Source organism: Oryctolagus cuniculus, chromosome 5 (genome assembly GCF_964237555.1).
Source record: "Oryctolagus cuniculus chromosome 5, mOryCun1.1, whole genome shotgun sequence".
In the NCBI taxonomy this organism is placed as follows: domain Eukaryota; kingdom Metazoa; phylum Chordata; class Mammalia; order Lagomorpha; family Leporidae; genus Oryctolagus; species Oryctolagus cuniculus.
Window position 1 is genome coordinate 152,640,978 of NC_091436.1, and position 21,464 is coordinate 152,662,441.

General features: G+C 50.1%; 1 protein-coding gene across 7 annotated transcripts in view; it reads left to right on the top strand.

Moving 5' to 3' along the window:
• The first annotated feature begins 16,487 nt into the window (after positions 1-16,487).
• The window catches only part of CARMIL1 (capping protein regulator and myosin 1 linker 1), a 317,796-nt gene continuing 312,819 nt past the window's right edge, over positions 16,488-21,464 (top strand). For 3 of the 7 annotated variants that reach the window (XM_051855017.2, XM_051855018.2, XM_051855021.2), the window contains exons 1-2: positions 16,488-16,992; positions 21,364-21,461. In XM_051855017.2, the coding sequence (XP_051710977.2) occupies positions 16,953-16,992; positions 21,364-21,461 (138 nt within the window). In that variant the 5' untranslated portion in view covers positions 16,488-16,952. The remainder of the gene's footprint in view (positions 16,993-21,363; positions 21,462-21,464) is intronic. The other 4 variants (XM_017344956.3, XM_051855020.2, XM_051855019.2 and 1 more) reach the window with 4 other exon arrangements.

The window sequence follows — 21,464 nt, forward strand, 5'->3', positions numbered from 1 at the left end:
CCTGCGTTAGGGGCTGGCATTGTCGGGTAGCAGGTAAAACTGCTGCCTGGGATGTTGGCATCCCGGAAGTACCCCCTGCTCCACTTCCCGGCCAGCTCCCTGCTAATGCTCCTGGGAAAGCAGCAGAAGACAATCCAACTGCTTGGGCCCCTGCACTCACATGAAGACCCAGAAGAAGCTCCTGGCTCCTGGCTCCTGGCTCCTGGCTTTGGCCTGGCCCAGCCCTGGCTGTTGCTGCCATTTGGGGAGTGAGCCTGCAGATTGAAGAATCTTTATCTCTGTCTCTCCCTCTCTCTCTGTGCGACTCTGACTTCCAAATAAATAAATAAATAAATAAATTTTGAGTCACAACAAAAACAACATGCATTAGAGAAAGGAACATCGCTTCAATAAATGCTACTGAGAGCATTGAATATTCACACACAGAAGAATGAAACTAGACCAGCATCCTCCACCGGGCACCAAAACAACTCAGAGTGGATTCAAGACCTACGTGTGAGACCTGAAACTGTGAAACTATCAGGAGAAAACATAAGCTAAATGCTTGAGGACATTAGGATGGTCAAGAATGTTATGGGTAAGACCTGAAAAGTACAGGATGTAGAAGGAGAAATAGACATGAGATTTTATCAAACTAAAAAGCTTCCCCATGGTGAAGGGGACAGCAACGGGGTGAAGAGAGACGCTACAGAATGGGAGAAGATACTGGAAACCATACACGGGGTTCATGACCATATTCTGTGAGGAACTCAGTTGTGTAGTACAATCGAATTTAAAATGGCCAGTAGAACTAAACAGCTGTTTTTCAGAGAGGCAACCAAACAGGTGCAGGAGAAAACCCTTCACACTGTTAACCATCAGGAAAAAGCTAATCAAAGCCACAGCGAGATGTTATCTCACTTCAATTAGAAAGGTTATTGTAAAAAAGACAAAAAATAAGTAACAAGAGCTGGTGAGGCTGGTGGGGAAGAGGGATCCTTTGTGTACAGCTGGTGTGGATGTGAATCAGTACAGCCACTGTGGAAACCAGTGTGAAGTTTCCCCCGGAAACTAAAAATAGAGTTATGGCATGATCCAGTAATCCCATTACTGGGTCTATATCCAAAGGAATTAAAATTAAGTTGTCAAAGGGAGGGAGGGAGGAAGAGAGGGAGGGAGGGAATACGATTATGTTCTTAGAATTGTAACTACAAACCACACTGCATATGTCAAAAGCTAATTAAATATTTAAAAAAAAGATTAAGTTGTCAGGGAGACATTTGCAACGCTGGTCACAGTAGCAAAGCAATGGAAACAATGCAAGTTTGCATCAATCGATGAGTCGATAGGATACATAGGCTGGGAGACACAGACACAGAGGGACACCAGGCAGCCGTGAAAGAAAGGATGAGACCCTGTCATCTGAGACACCAGGGAGGTCACCATGTGTAGTGAAATCAGGCGGAGCAAGACAAGTGCCACATGATGTCATTCATATGTGGGACCCAACAAGTGGACGTCCTGGATTTGAGAGCAGAAGGGTGGTTGCCAGTGGCTGGGGACGGCAGGGAGAGGTGGGCGCAGGTTCATGAGTACCAGCTGTAGTTAGTTAGCACCAAGAAGTTCTGGTGTTCCTTTCCGGGACAAGGTGACTATAAACAACAACCATGCACTATGCTTTTTAGAGGGAAAAAGCTAGAAGAGAGGACTTTCAGAGCTTTCACCAGAAATGGACAATAAATATTTGGGAGTTTAGTGATGTGTATCCTACACGGAGCAATGCATCAGGGATACATGCACCAAGACATCACACAGTATCCTAGAAATAGAATTCTTTTACATCAGTCAAAAAAGGAAAAAGTTTTTAAAATGAGAGTCTTGGGTCTGTAATAACTGGCTGTATCCTATCAGGCAAATCATTCCCACTGGGCTCATCTGTAAGAGCAGGAGTTTGGTACACTGGAATTTTCTATAAAACTCTGTTCCTTGGGGGTGGTAGCAGGAGTCTGATGAGACGGAATTCTGTGATCAGATGCGACTGGGCAGTGCCGTGGCTGCAGATGGAATGTTGTGGCCCCCTGAGATTCCTGTGGTGAAGCCCTAACCTCCGGGGTGGCTGTACTTCGGAGACGGGACGTCTAGGAAGTAGCGAGGACCTGATCTATTAAAATTAGTGTCGGCATGGAAGGGCCATCAGAACACATGCCCTCCCCACCCCCTCCCCCACCAAGGAAAGGGTGGATGAAGACAGCAAGAGGACAGCGTGTGCAAGCCAGGAGAGCACTCCCCAAACGTTGTTGTCTGGAACCTTGATCTTGATCCAGCCTGCGGAACGGTGAGAAAAAGGATTTCTGTTGTGTAAGCCACCTAGGCCCTGGGGTTTGCTAGGGCAGCGGGTAGTGACCGGTACAGCTGCATATGTCTCCCCCTTTGGAGATTTCTAATACACAGAAGCTTCTTGAATATTCTCGGAAGTTCTATAGTGAAGCACTCAATGCAAATTTATTTAATGTTCCATTTCTGAAACTGAATCATCTATGATGAGATACTTTTTTCTAGCACTGTCTCTTTTTAAAATTGATTTATTTGAGAGGCCGAGAAACACAGAGACAAACACAGATAGAATTCTCATTTGCTCATTCACTCCTCCAGTGACCCTAATGGCTACAACCAAAGCTGCGGACAGGAACTCACTCTAGGTCTCCCATATGGGTGGGAGAACCCGACTCTCTGAGCCATCACTGCTGTCTCCCAGGGTCAGTGTTAGCAGGAAGCCAGAATCAGAGAGATCCAGAGCCTGGGACAGAACCCAGACACTCCAGTATAAGACGGTGTTTTAACCAGTAGCCAACTATCCACCCCATGTCGCTGTGGTTATCATTGGACCTATATGGTTCAATGACAAAGCTGAACTTAAACACAAAAGGCTCAGCGGAAGCAAGGAAATGCAAATGGTATTTGTAAATGCAGAGGCAGGACACAGGGAAAGAGGACAGCAGGGCTTCCTGTGGTGGCAGATTCCCTGTAGTCTTCTCAGGACATCAGCAAAAGCTCTCCGAGATCTCCATTTGTTCATTCCACAAATAACGACTGTTTTTCAGGTACTCTTCTAAAAACTAGCATCTGGGCATATATCCAAGAAAAATGAAATCCATCTGGCAAAGAGACATATTGGGTGTATCATGGTACTGTTCAAAATAGCAAAGAAATTGCGACAACCTAAGTATCCATCCACTGATGATTGGATAAAGAAAATGTGGCATACCAACATGATGGATTATTACATAACCATGAAAAAGGGTTGACCCCCATGGGTGGAACTGGAGATTGTTGTTAAGTGTACGATGCCAGCCTCGGAAAGACAGACATCACTGGTAGCTTTGGGATCCGCAAGGAGGGAAGGCCTACACTTCCGGGAATGGAGAGGCCTACTTCAGGGGAAGAAAGTCCTTGTCAAGGTCCCTGCGGGTGCCTAAAGGTCAACCAATGAGGATCAGACCCGCCTCAACCTTTAACCCCCATGCCCTGAATCTATAAAAGGAGCTCTCCCAATCTCTGACGCACGACTTCCCCAGCCCCCACTCTGTTGCTCTGTTGGGATGGGGGAGCCTCACCCAGGAGCGGAACCCCAATAAAAGCCTGTGAATTAATTGATTCGTCTGCCTGGGAAGATTTGTTGTGCGCTGGACACCTTACAATCACATGATCTCATTTGTGTGTGGAGTCCAAAACATAAGTGACCCCATAGAAGCTTTTAAAATGTTTGTGTGTTGTTTTTTTTTTTTTTATTTAAGATATACAAATTTCAGCCGGCGCCGCGGCTCACTAGGCGAATCCTCTGCCTGAGGCTCTGGTACTCTGGGTTCTAGTCCTGGTTGGGGTGCCAGATTCTGTCCCGGTTGCCCGGGAATGCAGTGGAGGATGGTCCAAGTGCTTGGGCCCTGCACCCGCATGGGAGACCAGGAGAAGCAGCGTGCCGGCCATAGCGGCCATTTAGGGGGTGAACCAACGGAAGGAAGACCTTTCTCTCTGTCTCTCTCTCTCTCTCTCTCTCTCTCACTCTCACTGTCTAATTCTGCCTGTCTAAAAAAAAAAAAGATATACAAATTTCTTGTATGTCATATCATAGAAGTTACAGAGGGAGAGAAGGATGGGGAAAGTTTGATTGATGGGTGCAAGGTTATAGCTAGATAGGAATAAGCAATTCTTGGTTTCTATTGCACAGTAGGATGACTATGGATACTGTTAATGTAGAAAAAATAATAAAAAGAACAGTTTTAAATTAAGATAACATTGCGGCCGGCGCCGCGGCTCACTAGGCTAATCCTCCGCCTTGCGGCGCCGGCACACCAGGTTCTAGTCCCGGTTGGGGCGCCGGATTCTGTCCCGGTTGCCCCTCTTCCAGGCCAGCTCTCTGCTGTGGCCTGGGAGTGCAGTGGAGGATGGCCCAAGTGCTTGGGCCCTGCACCCCATGGGAGACCAGGAGAAGCACCTGGCTCCTGGCTTCGGATCAGCGCAATGTGCCGGCTGTAGTGCGCCGGCCGCGGTGGCCATTGGAGGGTGAACCAACGGCAAAAAGGAAGAACTTTCTCTCTGTCTTTCTCTCTCTCACTGTCCACTCTGCCTGTCAAAAAGAAAAGACATCCTCAAAAAAAAAAAAAAAAAAAAAAAGATAACATTGCAATACTGGTGTTGTCAACCATCCTTTTTTCATCACTTGAAAATATTTAAAGTACAGGAAAATGCGTTCTGAAAGAATAAAAGTTATATTGAACATTAAACAGCAAACTCTAAAACAGTAAACGCTAGCACCACAGAAGGCACCATTGGGTCAGATCTCTCACTGGAGGTAAATTTTTAATTCATGCGCACAGAATTACAATCATGGCAAGAGCGCGACAACTCTGCTAGCCACCAGCAGATGGCAGTACTCACCCCTTTTTAGAGGCGCAGATAAGCTTCAGGAACAAATACAAAAAAAAAAACAAAAAACACCACAACCTCAACTTGAACTCAGCTGGAATCTGAAGGGCTCCGTGGTGCCAGTGTGGGACCTGGAGACGGTGATTAACCTCTCTGGGTGAGCTTCCTTCTCTGAATAACGAAGATAATAGAAACACCTACCCTCATTGTTGTCTTGAGAATTAATCAGTGGGTTTCAAGTACTAACCCAGAGGGAAAAGCTAAAGTGTCAATCTACTGAAAGAGAAGAAACTCTTATTGCTTCCTGGATCAATGGCAGCTGCAGATTTTCCCCACAGGTTACTTGGAGAGCTTCCTGGTGAGTCCTAGCGGTGCTGCCTGGCTTGTAGGTTTCCTGTTTGTCAGAGGAGCAGCTGGCTGGCCAGTGGGGTCCCCATACCGAGCAGCAGGGGAACCCCGGGGCCACGGGGACTGGGAGCGTCTGAGTCCAGCTCAGCAATCTTCCGACCAAGGAGAGGAACCTCTGGAAGGGCTCTGTTAGTGCAACTGAGCTGGAATCCGAATAGAGAAGCCTAGAGAAGCCTCGGAACCAGCTGACACTGCTCCCAGAGGCTGAGCGCAAGGCCTGGGGGTGGGGGCGGAGAGGAGGAGGGGGGAGGGGGTGGGGGGGCAGAGAGGAGGGGGAGGGGGAGGGGGAGGAGAAGGTCCCTGAGCCTCCCTGGCAGGGCCAGCTGCTGCCAGAAGTGATCTGGAGCCAGAGACGCAAATGTTTATCGGACGCTGCGTCCACGTGGGAACGACTGTGGTGCTCCAAGGGGCTGAAGGTTTCAGCACAAGGTCCAGCCGCCGTCCGGAAGCAGATGGCGCAGTGATGCCTCCCTGGAACGGCTGTTGTTTGGGGAGGAGCCCCAGAGCCTGAACTGCGGAACAGCCCAGCACCCATCATCTCCTTTTCATGAGAATGCAGGTGATGACATTGACCAAGGGCAGAACAGAAGATAAACAATTGCAGGCAAACCGTGTCGGGCTCAGGGGCGGGAAATGGCAGCTGCCCTTGCTGGCTTTACTTCTCCCATAGCTGCATCTTCGAAATTAGGGAATTTGCAATGCTGTCTCCTTGGTTATTCCTGAACGACTCTCGTTTTAACTTTGACCTACTTCTTACCCCCCTCTCAAAGACGTCTACCTGGAGCTGCTCCTGATGCCGAGTCCGAGCCGAGAGGAGCGGATAGAAAGGTTACTCCTGCGTGTGTAGATCGTCACCCACAAGAAGGGGAGTGGGGGAAAAGGCACATTGCTGCCTTCTGAACTCCTCCCCCGATGGAGCAACGCGCTAAAAATGCAAAAGAAGCACGCACACTCTTCCAAAGTTCAGTAAGACGGAACAGAGCAGAAGCAAGGACAGCCCAAGCGAGGATAGCCGGTCACTCAGCACCCACGGCACAATCATCTGGTGAATTTCCCGTCAATGATTTTTGTCTGAGTGTTACGCCAGCCTTAGTGTGGTAGCAGAATTCTGAAATGGCCCCAGCGACCCTGCCCCGGAAGGGAACTGTCAACAGTGGGCACTCACTGTCACGATCAGGGTGTTTGCAGCTCCGCTGATTTGCAGAAAGGGCGGCCCTACATGGAGATTCTGATCTAATCAGGTGAGCCCTTTAAAGAAACAGCTTTCTCGTTGAAGCCTGTGCAGGCTTTGCCACAGAGAAATTGTACCTTTGCTCCCTTTGGAAATGCAGGGGTGTGGCCACAAGGCAAGGAGCGTGAGCCGGCTCCAGGTGCCCAGGGTGGGGCCCTGCCTGGCAGCTGGGGAAGAGACGGAGACTTTACCTCCAGAATTACGAGGAGCACAATTCTGTCCACACCTTGGTGGGCTTGGAAGCGCAGCCTTTCCCAGAACCCTCAGAAATGAAAACTCCTGCTGATGTGAAAAATTCTGCGAGTTCTTTCAGCGTCTCTGATTTCTAAAAATGGAATCCCCTTGGGTTCTTCAGTTTTCCTATGTGCAACATTTTTATCTCTGTGATGTTAATTACAGATAAGGTTATCACCTTATTGTGGTACAGCCTACAGACAGGAAGACACTTTTTTTAAATAAGTGTATTATACATGAAATATATGCTAATGTTTTTAAGACTTTATTTATTTTTAAAGACATATTTATATATTTATTTGAAAGGCAGAGTTATAGAGAGACAGAGGCAGAGAGAGAGAGAGGTCTTCCATCCACTGGTTCACTCCCCAAATGGCTGCAACGGCTGAAGCTTGGCCAATCCGAAGCCAGGGACCAGGAGCTTCTATCCCAGGAGCTTCTTCCGGGTCTCCCACACAGGTGCAGGGGCCCAAGGACAAGCTGTTTGGGACTCTTGCATCCCATATCAGAGTGCCTGGGATTGAGATCAGCCTGCTTATGATCAAGCTCCCTCCTATGGTGCCTAGAACACAGCAGATGATGGGTCAAGTACTTGGGTCCCTGCATACCTATGGGATACGTGGACAGTTAGTACCTCCTGATTTTCACTGGACCAGCCCTGGCTGTTGCAGTCATTTGAGGAGTGAAGCAGCAGATGGAAGATAGCTATCTATCTCTTTCTGTCTGCCTTTCAAATACATAAATTATTTTTAAGATTTATTTTATTTATTTGAAAGGCAGAATTAGAGAGAGAGATATATACAGAGAAAGAGAGATCTTCTGTTGTCTCCAGGAACTCCATATCCATGTCTCCCACATGCATGGAAGCGGCCCAAGCACTTGAGCCACCTTTCACTGCTTTCCCAGGCACATTAGCAGGGAGCCGAATAGGAAGTGGAGCAGCCGGGACTCAAACAAGTGTCCATATTGGATGCCAGCACTGCAGGCAGCAGCTTAACCTGCTGTACCAGAACACCTGCTCCTTCAAATAAATAAGCTTTTTCTTAAAAAAAAAAAAAAAAAAAAAAAAAAAAGCAAAAAAAAACCACTTGGATTTGTTTCTTAAAAAAATAGATTTAGGACGTTGTCATCCCTATACATTACTCCCTTGAGCCTCTAGCCCGTCAGTCACCTCCCAGCCCCCGGAGGTGACAGTGGCTCTGCTTTCTGTCACTGTAGCTTAGCTTTGTCTTCTGTACAGCTTCCCGTCAACGATGTCACACAATGTGTTCTCTCCCGTGCCTGGAGAAAGACGGGCCTTGACCTTGGCCCTGGCCTCTCACTGGCTGTCATCTAACCTAGGGGAGGGATGCGCCAGGACCTTGCTGGTTGTACAAACCCTCAGCAGAGACAGTCCGTGAAGAGTTTGCGCTAAGGAGGGCAATGCCCCTTGAATCTCCCCCTGTTCATGATGGCACAGCTCTCACTCTCACCCTCAGCCTTCCAAGAACAGGGTTGGGCTGTTCGGGCGCCTAGAGTTCGTCTCCAGCCGCAGGCAGCTGACTGGGGGGCACCATCGATCTGCAGTGTGCACAAGGGCTGGGAGGCTACAGTTTGCTCCTTGCGGATTCTTTATCAATCATCCCTGGGGATCCTTTACCCCCTCCAACTCTGTCCTTGGGCTGTAGTAGACCACTTCTGTCTCTAGTTCTTGAGAACTTCCTTGTGTTCTGCTATAGAAATGAAGACGTGTTATTCACTTTATCCCTGTAGCCTTACACTTCATCTTCCTGCGGTCTGCTAAGTCGGATGCTATCCTCCATGGCCTCTCTTGGTTCCAAAATACTGGCTTTTCTTCTTGGCTTCCATCTCCTGTTTCCACTTTCCTTGTAGTTTCATGCATTTTTTAAAAAATTGATTTTATTATTTATCTGAAAGGCAGAGATACACACACACACACACACACACACACAGAGAGAGAGAGAGAGAGAGAGAGAGAGAGAGAGGGATTTCCTATCTGTTCATTCACTCCCCCACATGCCACCAACAAGCAGGACTGGACCAGGCTGACGCCAGGAGGCAGGAACTCAATCTGGATCCTCCAGGGGTGGCGGGGATGCAAGCACTTGTGCCATTCCCTGCGCATCAGCAGGAAGCTGGAGTCAGACGCAGAACTGGGACTCTAACCCAGGCCCTCTGCTGTGCCTGTGGGTGTCCCGAGTGATGACTGCTACACCAATCAGCTGCTCCAGCTTTGTCCGTATCAATTGCTATGCTTAATTTTTAAGAAGAGCTTTAGGTTTATAGGAAAACTGAGCAGAAAGCACAAAGATTTTCCATATCACATCTCCCCTATTTTCTCTCTATTTATTAATATTCAGCATCAGTGTGGGATATCTGTTACAATTATTTTTGAGGTATCTTTGTTTAAAATTATTTTACAAGCAGAGGGACAGACACAGAGACAGAGAGACACACACACAGAGATCTCGCATCCAGTGGCTCATTCTCCAAATGCCTCCAACAGCTGAGGCTTGGCCAGACTGAAGCCAGGAGCCAGGTATTCAATCCTCATGTCCCATGTGGCTGTCAGGGACTCACATAAGAGCCATCATCTGCTGCCTTAGCAGGTGCATTAGCAGGAAGCTGGAATGTGGACAGGAGCTGGGGCTCTAACACAGATGCCGGGATAGGGGATGCAGGCAGGCATCCCAAGCAGTGTCTGAAGCATTGCATCAAATATCTGCCCTGTTACAGCTAAGCAGCCAATGTTGCTATGGCATTATTAACTAAAGTGCATAGTCTACACTAGGGACTTGCCGCATTTTTTTATGCTATCTCTTGACTGGGAAGAACTGGAGATAAATCCAGGTTTTGAATGCCCTAGGATTACTGGAAAGTCCTCTTGTAGCCTGTGGAAAACACCCCCTCACTTCTGTTCTCTCTTGCATGCAGAATTCTAGAATCATTTGCACTCCTTTTGTTCTCTTCATCTTCTCCATCTCTTCATCACTCTTTGGTGCACTGCAACGTATCTGCTCACTCGCCATTTTACTTTCCAAAGAAAAGAATACCACCTTTATTGCTAAATTCCAGTAATACATGCTATTCTTGATCACATTTGGCTTTTTTTTTTAACAAGCAGAGTTAGTGAAAGAGAGAGAGACAGAGAGAAAGGTCTTCCTTTCATTGGTTCACCCCCCAAATAGCCACCACAGCCGGCCCGCTGCGCTGTTCCAAAGCCAGGAGCCAGGCACTTCCTCCTGGTCTCCCATGAGGGTGCAGAGCCCAAGCTAATGGGCCATCCTCCACTGCCCTCCGGGGCCACAGCAGAGAGCTAGACTGGAAGAGGAGCAACCGGGACAGAACTGGCGCCCCAACCAGGACTAGAACCTGGGGTACCAGAGTTGCAGGTGGAGGATTAGAGTAGTGAGCCGCGGCGCCAGCCGATTTTTTTTTTTTTTTTTTTTTTTTGAGTAGCACAGGACATTGCTAACAATTCCTCCTTTTTTTTTTTTTTTAAGATTCATTTATTTATTCGAAAGTCACAGTTACACAGAGAGAAAAAGAGAGGCAGAGAGCGAGAGAGAGAGGTCTTTATCCACTGCTTCACTCCCCAACTGGCCCCAATGGCTGGAGCTGCACCTATCCAAAGCCAGGAGCTTCTTCCAGGTTTCCAACACGGGTGCAGGATCCCAGCCAACTTCCACTGCTTTCCCCGGCCATAGCAGAGAGCTGGATCAGAAGTGGAGCAGCCGGGACTTGAACTGGCACCCATATGGGATGCTGGAACTGCAGGCAGCAGCTTTGCCCGCTACATCGCAGTGCCAGCCCTGCTCCCTTCTTGAAATACTGGGGTGTTTTGGTTTTTGTTTTTCTTGACTGCCTGATGACATTTTTACCTTCCTGGTTTCCAGGTTTGGTTCTTTACTATTCTCTAAAGTGGGCATTTTTTTTTTCTTTTTTGATTGAGATTTATTTATCTATTTAAGAGTCAGAGTTACAGAGAGAGAAGAAGAGACAGACAGAGATCCTCCATTGGCTATTCCCCAGATAGCCGCAACTGCCAGGGCTGGGCCAGGCAAAAGCCAGGAGCCAGGAACTTCTTCCAGGTCTCCCATGTGGGTGTCAGGGGTCCAAGCACTTGGGCCATCTTCTACTGCTTTCCCAGGCCATCAGCAGGGAGCTGGATCAGAGTGGAGCAGTGGGACCCCAACAGGCGCCCATATGGGATGCAGGTGGGCGCTTTACCCTCTGTGCATGGCACTGGCTCCAATGATTCCCAATTCCTGATGTTGACAACCTCGCACTGACCTGGGCTGATCCCTGTGGCCAGGGAAACAGGGCAGAGGTAACAGAATGTCATTGCCAAGGTTAAGTTGTAAAGGCGCCATGTTTTCTGTCTGGGTCTCCCTCTCTGAGCCCAGACTGCTCTGGAGGGTTCCACGAAGCAGCTGTATAGTTAACTCACCATTATAACCCCTGGCAAGCAGTGAGTGCTCAACTCGTATTTGTTGAGTGGATTTATGAAAGGACTTCTCCTTTTAGTGCGCTCTCTCTTTTTTGAGTTTTCGAGTTTCGATTGAACTTACTGAACACTCTTGGGTCTCTGGTGCTTTTTTGCATTTACTTTATTATGTTCTAAAAGGTTTCAGCTCAGCTGAGCCTTCTAAAAATGTTCAGTTACGGTGTGGCCTGCTGTGTGGCTGGCACGAGGCTAGCGGCACAGCCAGCAGAGGTCACCTCCTGGACAGGGAGCTTCTTGTGGGTGGCAGGGCTCAAGTCCTGGTCACCTGTATACTTCCCATGGGAATGAGCTTCGAAGCCTGGTACAGTGGCAGAAAAACTGCATAAAATGGGCCCTGGTCTGGACATTTCAAATTCTAGGTTTAACCTTTGACTCCTAAGAGCTATGAGACTTTAGTCAAGTCACTCCACAAATCTGAACGTATCTCCTGAGTATGATAAAGACATAGCGATTACGGCTTCTAACCCGGGCAGTCACTGCATAGCTCAGATACACCAGACCCACATGCCCTTGCTTGTCTGAGGCCACTCAAGGCCACAGCCACCATTGATCTGATAGTAGAGTTGGATTTATGTTGGGTGTGGGGTGTGAGAAGCCTGAGGTCAACTGTGTAGGCCAATTACAAAATACATTCTGATTTCATTCCCATTAAAATTGGAAAGTGCTTCTTTGAATCAAGACAACACGGTATCTACTGAAGAGCTCAAGTGTTCTGGAAATCGAAAGCTATTATATAGCAGCGAGCTCTGAGGACAGCACACTAAGATATGAGGACGTTTCAAAAAGCTCTTGGAAAATACATTTAAAAGATAAGTCTACTTTGGTGCAAAAGTTTTTGAGATCCATGTATAGTTTTTCATAATACGCATTTTCCATGAATTTTTTGCAAACGCCTGGTAGGTGTTTTCCTCCTTGCTTAGTCATATCTGGCAAGGATTTACTTGGTTTTCTTATTGCTGTTGTTAGGGAAAATTTCAAACATACGCAAAGTGAAAGCAAGGAGCTTCCGTGTGTGGGTTATCCAGCTGCAGTGCAAATCAACACAGGGCCACTCTGGTTTCATCTCAATTCAACACCTCCTATCATTCCCCAAGGATTATTTTCAAGTAAAAAAGATTTTGGGGCCGGTATTGTGGCACTGCCTGTGAAGCCACCACCATGATGCTGGCATCCCATTCTGACACCAGTTCTCATCCCAGTTGCTCCACTTCCAGTCCAGCTCCCTGTTAAGGCGTCTAGGAAAGCGATAGACCCTGCTACCATAGGGAGATCTGAATGGGGTTCTAGGCTCCTGGCTTCTGCCTGGCCCAGCCCAGGCAATTGAGGCCATTTTGGGAGTAGACTAGCAGATGGAAGATCCATCTCTCTCTCTCTAACTCTGCATTTCGAATAAATGAAATAAACCTTGGGAAAAAAAAAACATATCTTTTATGACTTCGTTTGGAAGTATTTTAAAGGAGAATTGCTCAGTAGTCATTTGCCTCCCATTGTATTCTAATCAGAGACAAACTCAACATTCTTGGAAGTGTTTGCAAGCTTAGTTTGTTTGCATTGCATGCTTCTGAAAGGTCTACTTAAGCCTGTTGAAAAGTCCTCACATACTTGTCCCTCCAGATCCCTGGGGGATTAATTCCAGTACCTGTCCTGAATGCCAAAACCTGCAGGCGCTCAAGTCTTACATAAAGCAGTGTAGTGCTTGCGTGTAACCTGGACATCTCCTCTCAAACATGTCAAATCATCTTGAGCTTACTTATTAATATCAAGCACAATATCAATGCTATAAAGTAGTTGCACTGTGTAGGGAATTATGATATGTTCACTAGACACACAATGTTTTCCCTTTGAATATTTTTGGTTTGTGGTTGATTGACTTTGTGGATGTAAAACCTACAGATGTGGAGGGCCACCTGCACACACGTTCTTAAAAAGGCCCCTCATCCAGGGGTAGCCACTGAGGGTGGGATAGTAAGTCTTACATTCATTATTTGGGGGCTGGCAAAGCCACCGCGCACAGCGCCAGCATCCCATATGGGCGTTGATTTCAAGTCTCAGCTGCTCCTCTTCCGGTCCAGCTCCCTGCTTATGGCCTAGAAAAGCAGTGGAAGACAACTCAAGTCCTTGAGCCCCTGCATTCACGTGGGAGATCCTGATGAAGCTTCTGGCTCCTGGCTTCAGATTGGCCCAACCCTGCACCGGCATGGGAGACCCAGAAGAAGCTCCTGGCTCCTGCCTTCGGATCAGCTCAGCTCCAGCCATTGCAGCCATTTGAGGAATGAACTAGTAGTGCATGGGAGACATGTCTTTCTGCCTCTGCCTCTCTGTAACTCTGCTTTTCAAATAGATAAATAATTTTTAACAAGGTTATGTGTAGTGGAAATGTTCTGAAAATAGCAATCAGCAGTTTTCTCTTACCTTCTAACAGGTTTCAGAATATCAGTACTGGTTGCAGTGCTTAAAGGTGGCCACATATAAATATTTACACAGGTGATGCTGTGGCTCATCACATAGGAGACTTGATTTCCCATTGGGATTGGACCACTCCATGCATCAGGAATGCCCAGGCAGGGATGAACTTGAAAGTTGGAAGCTGGGAGGCAGGCTCAGAGTTCAGAGTTCAGAGAGGAAGGCTTGTCTTGCTCCTTTGGGGTGATTTCAGCAGCCAGCACACCCTCCTTAGGGGGAACTGCTTCTCTGAGCTGGCCGCCCTGTCGCACAGCGCTGGGGGTACTGACTGCTAGTCAGGTTTTACAGCTTTCTAAACAGCATTTCTTGGAGTTCTCAGCTTGCTGTTCTGACACACGTGTGGTTTTGCATCCAAGAAGTCAACGACCGTGGTTTACAAAACCAGCCCATCACTCTGCAGTGCCTTGGTGGGAGAGGCACTGGAATTCCGCCCTCCAGAGGTGCAGGAACCCACAGCATCCCGCTGCAGGGAAAAATGGGTCTTTTATTGAAATCCCAGCTTCCTTTAAAAGCGGCTCAGGAGGCCTGAATTACAACACTGCCACACAGCTGCCCTGTATTCTTTCCCCCACCCCAGGCCACAGAAGAGAAATCTTTTGTTCTGACTTTCACAAGTTACCACATGGTCTGGATCCTTGGAGCTATTCTGAAACAGTCGGTGTGCAATAAGTCCTCTGTCACACACACAGTGGAATGAAAGACGGTTTTGAGATAGCTATTTTCTACTCAATGCTGACACAGAATATTTGATGTACTAACAAAAGGTCTAGCATAAAGTGATCCCCAACTTTTTTTTTTTTAAGATTTATTTATGGGGCTGGCGCTGTGGTGTAGTGAGTAAAGCTGCCGCCTGCAGTGCCGGCTTCCCACATAGGCGCCGGTTCGAGTCCCGGCTGCTCCAATTCCGATCCAGCTCTCTGCTGTGGCCTGGGAAAGCAGTAGAAGATGGCCCAAGTCCTTGGGCCCCTGTGCCTGTGTGTGAGACCCGGAGGGAGCTCCTGGCTCTTGGTTTCGGACTGGCACAGCTCCGGCCGTTGCGGCCAACTGGGGAGTGAACCAGCAGATAGAAGACCTCTCTGTCTCTCTCTGCCTCTCCTTCTCTCTTTGTGTAACTCTGACTTTCAAGTAAAATAAATACATCTTTTAAAAAAAGGTGAAAATGTAATTGAAAAAAATATGCTTATAAAATATTTATTTATTTATTTGAAAGTCAGAGTTACACACACACACACACACACACACACAGTCTTCCGTCTGCTGGTTCACTCTCCTAATTGGCTGCAAGGGCGGGAGCTGTGCTGATCCGAAGTCAGGAGCTTCTTCCGGGTCTCCCACGCGGGTGCAGGGACCCAAGGACTTGGGCCATCTTCTACTGCTTTCCCAGGCCACAGCAGAGAGCTGGATTGGAAGTGGAGCGGCCAGGACTCAAGACGGTACCCAAACGGGATGCCGGCACTGGAGGCGGCAGTTTTACCCGCTACGCCACAGCGCCAGCCCCAGATTCCCAACTTCTGAAACACAAGGTTGGCGGTCTGAGGTCCACGGCGCTCGGATCAGTTAACAAACTGATTTTATTGAACACCTACTTTGTCTAAGGCTATTGCCAGGGTTAAAAGGTTAAAGTCCTGCCTTCAAATTGCCCACGTATAGTTCAGCAGGAAAAAACCCAAACTCAGGGAACAATGCAAGAGCTAAACAGTAGACAACCACGCAAGGATGAAACAAGGCACGTTGTGTCCGGGCTTACAGAAGGGTGCTGCGGCGGGTTCACTGCGGTCTGAAAAGCCCCAGGAAATGTTCCCAAAAAGATCCACATCGGGATGGCTTTCAAAGCACAGGTAAGAAGCGGATCAGCTGGAGAGGCCGGGAGAAACCAGGAGTCTGGGGTGATGATGGAGTGGGGAGTGGGCGACGGCAGGAGGGAAGCGGTCAGAAAGGTCTCCGTGGTACCGTGTGAGTGTGACCCAGAGCGGGGCTGCCACGTGCGTGGGAGTCCCTTTCCTCTCCTCCCTCCCCTCTTCCTGGCTCTGAACCCGATTCGCCCGCCTGGAACAATCCCAGCCGGCACTGGAGAAGGCGGGGACCGAGGTGCCCCTCAGCGGCGGGCCACGGAGGACGCGACCTGCCTGCAGGCTCGGGGCAGCTCCCGGAGGTGGAGCGGCCCCGCGGGAGAAAGGCGTCTCCCAGGTCTCCGTCGCCAACGGCGCCTGCGGGCACCCGAGTGGCTTGCCACTGCACAGGTTTCGGCTAGCTCTGGCTCCCCAGAAGCGGGGCAGGATTCACAAGAAGAGCGGACGACCCGTTTCAGGCAGGGCTGAGGAAGCGAGCGAGCGGGCGCGCCGGCTCCCGCGCCCACGGTGTCTGCACAGGCTGCGGCCCCCTGGCCGCCGCGCGGAGGCGCAGAGAACCCGCAAGCCCCGGCCAGCGGCTCTCCTCCCCGCCAGCCAGCAGATGGCTCCCGGGCCCGCTCCCCGGTCTCGCCCCTCTGCAGACGCACGGCTGTCGCGGTCTGGGAGCGAGGCTGCGCGGAGGGCACCGTGCCCGCCGCCGCCGCTGCCGCCACCCGCGCTGCGCCCCCGTGTGCGCGTCGCGCCGGGGGCTCGGCGCCGGGGCCCGGAGGCCCGCCCGGGTCCGGCGGGGGCGGCTCTCGCGAGGTGAGGAGCAGACGCAGAAGGAGGTGGAGGAGGAGGAGAAGGAGGAGGAGGAGGAGCAGGAGGAGGGCCCGAGCTGCGCCCGCCCCGCCGGAGCCGGCCGCAGGCGAGCACGGCCCACTCCCCGCTCTCCCCGCCCTCTCCCCACGCCTTCCGCTTTCACCTAGGGCCGAAGGTGCGGGGAGGCCGGGCGGGGGCTGGCGCCGGCCGAGCCGCGCCGGGAAGAGCGAGCCGGGTTGTGGGGGAGGCAGCCGGCCCGCGGCCGCGCCGCGCCCCGCAGAGTCCTGCCCGCGCCCGTTCCGCCGCCGGAGCTGCGGGAAGGCGTCATGTAGCAGGGTAGCAGCAGCAAACCCACCTCGTATTTGCAACTCTTTTATTTTTGGACGGGCGGAGTGGGTTGGGGAGGGGGTGGCGAGGCGAAATTATATCTCCGCCCCGTTTTCTTGCCCACTCTCATTTGCAAGCTGCATTTGCCTCTCTCAAAAAATCGAGGGGTTGGGGCAGGGTGGGGGCCATCGGAGCTGGACCCGCAGTCTCCCGCACCTGGAGCGCGACCATGAGCGAGGAGAGCGCCGACGTCCCCCGGGAGCTGATAGGTAAGATTGGCGGCGTCCACTTGGCGTCTTCTTGGCGTCTTGCGCACCGCGGCGCGCCCGCGGGTCCCGCCGAGGCTCCGCGTCCCCGCGGGTTCGAGTGGCATTGGGCAGGGTAGTGCTGGGGCGCAGGGAAGTTTGCTCCCATCCGACCGCCGGAGGGGCCAGTGCGGAGAAGTGGAGGCGTGGGGATGAACCGGGAGCCCCCGAGGGGGTCTCCCGCACTCATGCAGGGGCCCGGACCGAGGAGTGCGGGTTGGCAGAAGAAAGGAGCGGGTTGCCCCAGGCTTAGGAGTTTGGGAGGCGAGGTGGGGAAGCCTTTACGGCGCCCAGCCTCCTGCCCAAAACTCGGGAAAGTCCGGGAAGCCCTCCCCGAAGGGCCCCGGGCGAGCGCACAGTAGGTAGCTTTCGGCACGCGCCGGGTCCCCTCGGGAAGGTGGCTTGCAAGAGCGACCCCCATCTACCGACGGACTCAGGGGAGGGGGCGCCCGTGGGCGGTGAGGACTGGGCCTGGCAAGGCGTGGCTTGGTGCAGCGAGCTGGGAGCGAAAGGGTTACAGGGCTGACGCAAACTCGGGCCAGGAAATTGAGGGTTAATGATAAAAGCCTCGTTTTAATAATGATTAACCTATGGATTTCCCCCCACCCCGGGAACCCTTGTGTGGGGGCCCCCTGCAAGGTGACCCAGGGTTTGAGTCCCTTGACTTGTGTCGTTGGTTGGGGAGGGGGCGATTGAGGTCTCAGGGTTTAACTTAGTCGTCTGGAGGGTTAACATGGCAGAGCTGAAGGGACGAGTGCTCTGAAAACCGAAGGTTGAAGCGGGCGATTGCCTACAGCGTGCTTGGCTGTGGTCGCCGTCGCCAGCGACCTGCATTCCCACTGCTCCATCCTTGGCACCTTGCACCTGCTGCTCGGAAGGCTGGTGTGCCTGCTGGGCAGCCCAGAGGAAGTTGAGTCCAGTGCATCGCTGCGTGTAGGGTTTGGCCTCTTGCTTTTTTTAGCCTTGATCATCAGGACTTTCCGTGTGCTCTGCTCTTCCTTGAGTAACTGTTAGCTCCTAGGGTACAACTCCATGAAAGAAACTGTTGCCAGGTCTGTGCACCCGTCACCTGAATTTTGCATCTGAAGTTACACACACGTGTACACACACACACACACACACTAGCACTCCTCTCCCTCCCCAGCCTGAGAGTCTGTCCTGGGATACAGAATCAGAGTTTGCTAGGGTGAGCTGCTGCAGACCGGTTCTGGCAGGGTGAGGCCCCCAAGCCCCTGGAGGTCCTGGGAAAGAGGTTGGGCCAAGGGCGTGCCTGCCTGGCCGGGCTGGGGATAAGATCACTAGGGAGGGGGTGGGGTTTTAATTGGTTGAGAGTCCTCTTTGAGCCTGGTCATGGGAGCTTTAGGTAATTATTTAGATCCAAGAGAAAAAGATAAAGTAGAACTAAGGTATCTGGTTTATGTTCTCAAATACATTGGTATATTTTAACAGTTGGATTTGACCCTTATCTTGAAATGGGATTTGTGTTTATTGAGTATTGCCCATCTCATGTAGCTCTCAACTGTGTGACATAAGCTTTTGGGGTGTGTCTGATAATGGTTCTTTTTAGGGGCTGCAGATGCTCTAGTTAGGCTGGGATAGGGGAAATTCCTGCACCCGCTCTTCTCTGCGATTTCACGTGTGCACAGAGTTCTGTCATTAGTTCAACATGGTGGTCCTGGGCGGGGGGGAGTGGCTGGCGTTGGGGCACAGTGAGCTAAGCTGCTGTTTGCGATGCCAGCATCCCATATTGGACTGCCGGTTCCTGTCCTGGCTGTTCTTCCAATCCAGTTCCCTGCTAATGCACCTGGGAAGATAGTGGAACACAGCCCAAGTATCTTGTCTCTGCCACCTGTGTGGGAGGCCAGGCTGGAGTTCTTGGCTCCTTTGGCCTGGCCCAGACCTGACTCTTGTGGCCGTTTGGGGAGTAAAGCGTGAATGAAAGACCTCTTTCACTGCCACTCTTTCAAATAAGTAAATAAATAACTACATAATTTTTTTTTAAATGGTGACCATGAAAAAACCTCAGTATATTCCTTAAGCTAATCCCTCAAGGCATTAGAGAAATGTGGTGTGTCTTTCTGAGAGTGAAAGCCATAGAGGCTTTTTTATAGAAAAATTTTAAATGCGGGAAAGAATAAGAATATGAGTATGTCACCCACATTACCACTTGGAGATAGCTGCTTGCAAGCTGTTAGCACGTGGGCATAACTTCTTACTCTCTTCCCACCTGCCTGTATTCTTGAATCAGTTTTGGGTGCCCATTTCCCACAGTCTGTTTTAGGGTAGGGCAGAGTAGCCTGTATTTGAGTTCTGATAAGATAGGAACTCCCAGTGCAGTGAGCTACCCAGAATGTCCTCTTGCCCCAAATATTCCACCTCCGTGTGGTTCCCTGCACAAGCTGTGCGTTCTCATGTTTCCAGGCCCTTCTCTGTCTTCATGCTGCCTTTTCTGCCCTTCCTCACTTTCCTTACCCAGCTCAGTGGCTCAAAATGTTCATGATCATGTGTTCCCAAAAAGCTCATTTTGATCATACCTGAATGAACATGATTTATTTGTTAAACGACATCATTTAGTGTGTTCGATCTAAAGCATAAACCGGAACCCCCATTGCTAACAGAAGAGAAAATTCTGTGTTCTTCCTGTATCTCAGCGGATTATATTGTACGCTTTGGAAATCAGCGATCTTCTGAAGTTTCCTACCCCTTTAAGATTCAGCTCAGGGCTCTCTTCATGTGCGCCCTCAACCATGATCCCGTTGGTTTAGGGGCCTCTCTCCTCAGCGCTGTTAGAGAAATAGGGACCATCTCTGTCCAGCAGCCTGTAGAGTGCCTGTGACACCAGGGGTGCTTCTGTGTAGGTCGGGTTGAAAACACGGGACATTGGTGCCATGGCAGAGGAGGGAGCTGTTTTGAAAGACAAGCAGAATGCAACCAAGAGGAGAAGAGGTCAAGGGCATTCCAGGAAAGAGAATAATCCATACAGAATCCCAGGGGGTCAAAGATGGCGCTGCCTGTTAGGGGTGATTGGATCTTTAGATGTGTGCTAAAAACCACGGAAGGTCTGGACTGCCATGTTATAAAGTTTGAGTCGATCAGGATGCCTGTGAGGGGCTGGCCTCTGGCCTCCTTCTTGGGATGGAGTACTTGGGTTTGGCTCCTGACTCCAGCTTCCTGCTAACACAGACCCTGGGAGGCAGTGGTGGTGTCTCAAGTATTTGGATTTCTACAGCCCACACGGAGACCCGGATTGGGTCCCCGGTTTCTGGCTTTGGGCTCAGTCTTGGCTGTTGCAGGTGTTTGGGGGTGGGGGTGGGGATACATTCTCCTCCCCACCCCCACCCCCTTTGTTTTTATATGCCTCTCAAATGAAAAAAAAAAAAAAATTCGGTGACTGTGAGTCAGACCAGGAGTGACACAGTCAGATTTGTGGTTTTGGAAGGGTCACTGTGGTTGTAAAGGCAGCAGTGGGGCTGAAAGATTGGCGGCCATGGACTTAGTCTTGGTCAGAGACTCCGAGGTCCCAAATGCAGCCATGCACAGGGGCTCAGGAGCTGCTCCTGAGGTTGATTTTAGGAGACAGATGACTCCCTCTTTGAGAGAAAGGAATGGGCAATCAGCAAGGTTTCCAGCTTCATTAGTGGCCAGAGGAGGTGATGGTGGGGTTGAGTTGGACGTGCTCAGGTTGGGATACTCATGGCTTCCCACCAGCATTCAGCCGTCTCCCCTTCTCTCCCGATGCGGTGCCTCCTGCACTGTCTTTGGCCACCCTTTGGAATGTCGTGCTGTGATGATTTTGGAAGCACAGGTGGCCGGGAGACCCTTTTCACCAGCTACATCATTAGGCCCTGTTCTGGTTGTTCGCCATATTTGCCAGGCTTGTTGTTAAGGGACACATAGAAATTGGTATTTTCCATGGCATCCCAGTGTCTCAGAGGTTACTGGGGGTTAAAGGAACTGGCCAGTGGCTGAGGGAGTTACTCAGGTCTTATTGTGCAGATAATACAGGATTCCATCTACTGCCTACCACTGCTGTGTGTGTGTGTGTGTGTGTGTCTGTCCTGTTTTCCCAGCAAGATTATGTCATGCCTTGCTGGAGCCGGTATTCGTCATATGTTTTCCCATTTGTCCTAGCATCTGACACACTGTCCAAAGCACAAATTGTTAAATACTTGATGGCTGATAACCACCAGGCTTGTTAAAACAAGCCAAAAAAAAAAAAAAAAGATTAAAAAAAGATAAAATAACCAAATACTCTCCTTCAAATGTTCTTCCTTCCCAATATTTGTTTTTCTTGTTATTAAAAGGATATAACAAAACTCTCTCGTCTTCTTTCAGAAAGCATAAAGGATGTTATTGGCAGAAAGATAAAAATCGCAGTGAAGAAGAAAGTCAAGTTGGAAGTGAAGGGAGACAAAGTTGAAAACCGAGTGCTGGTA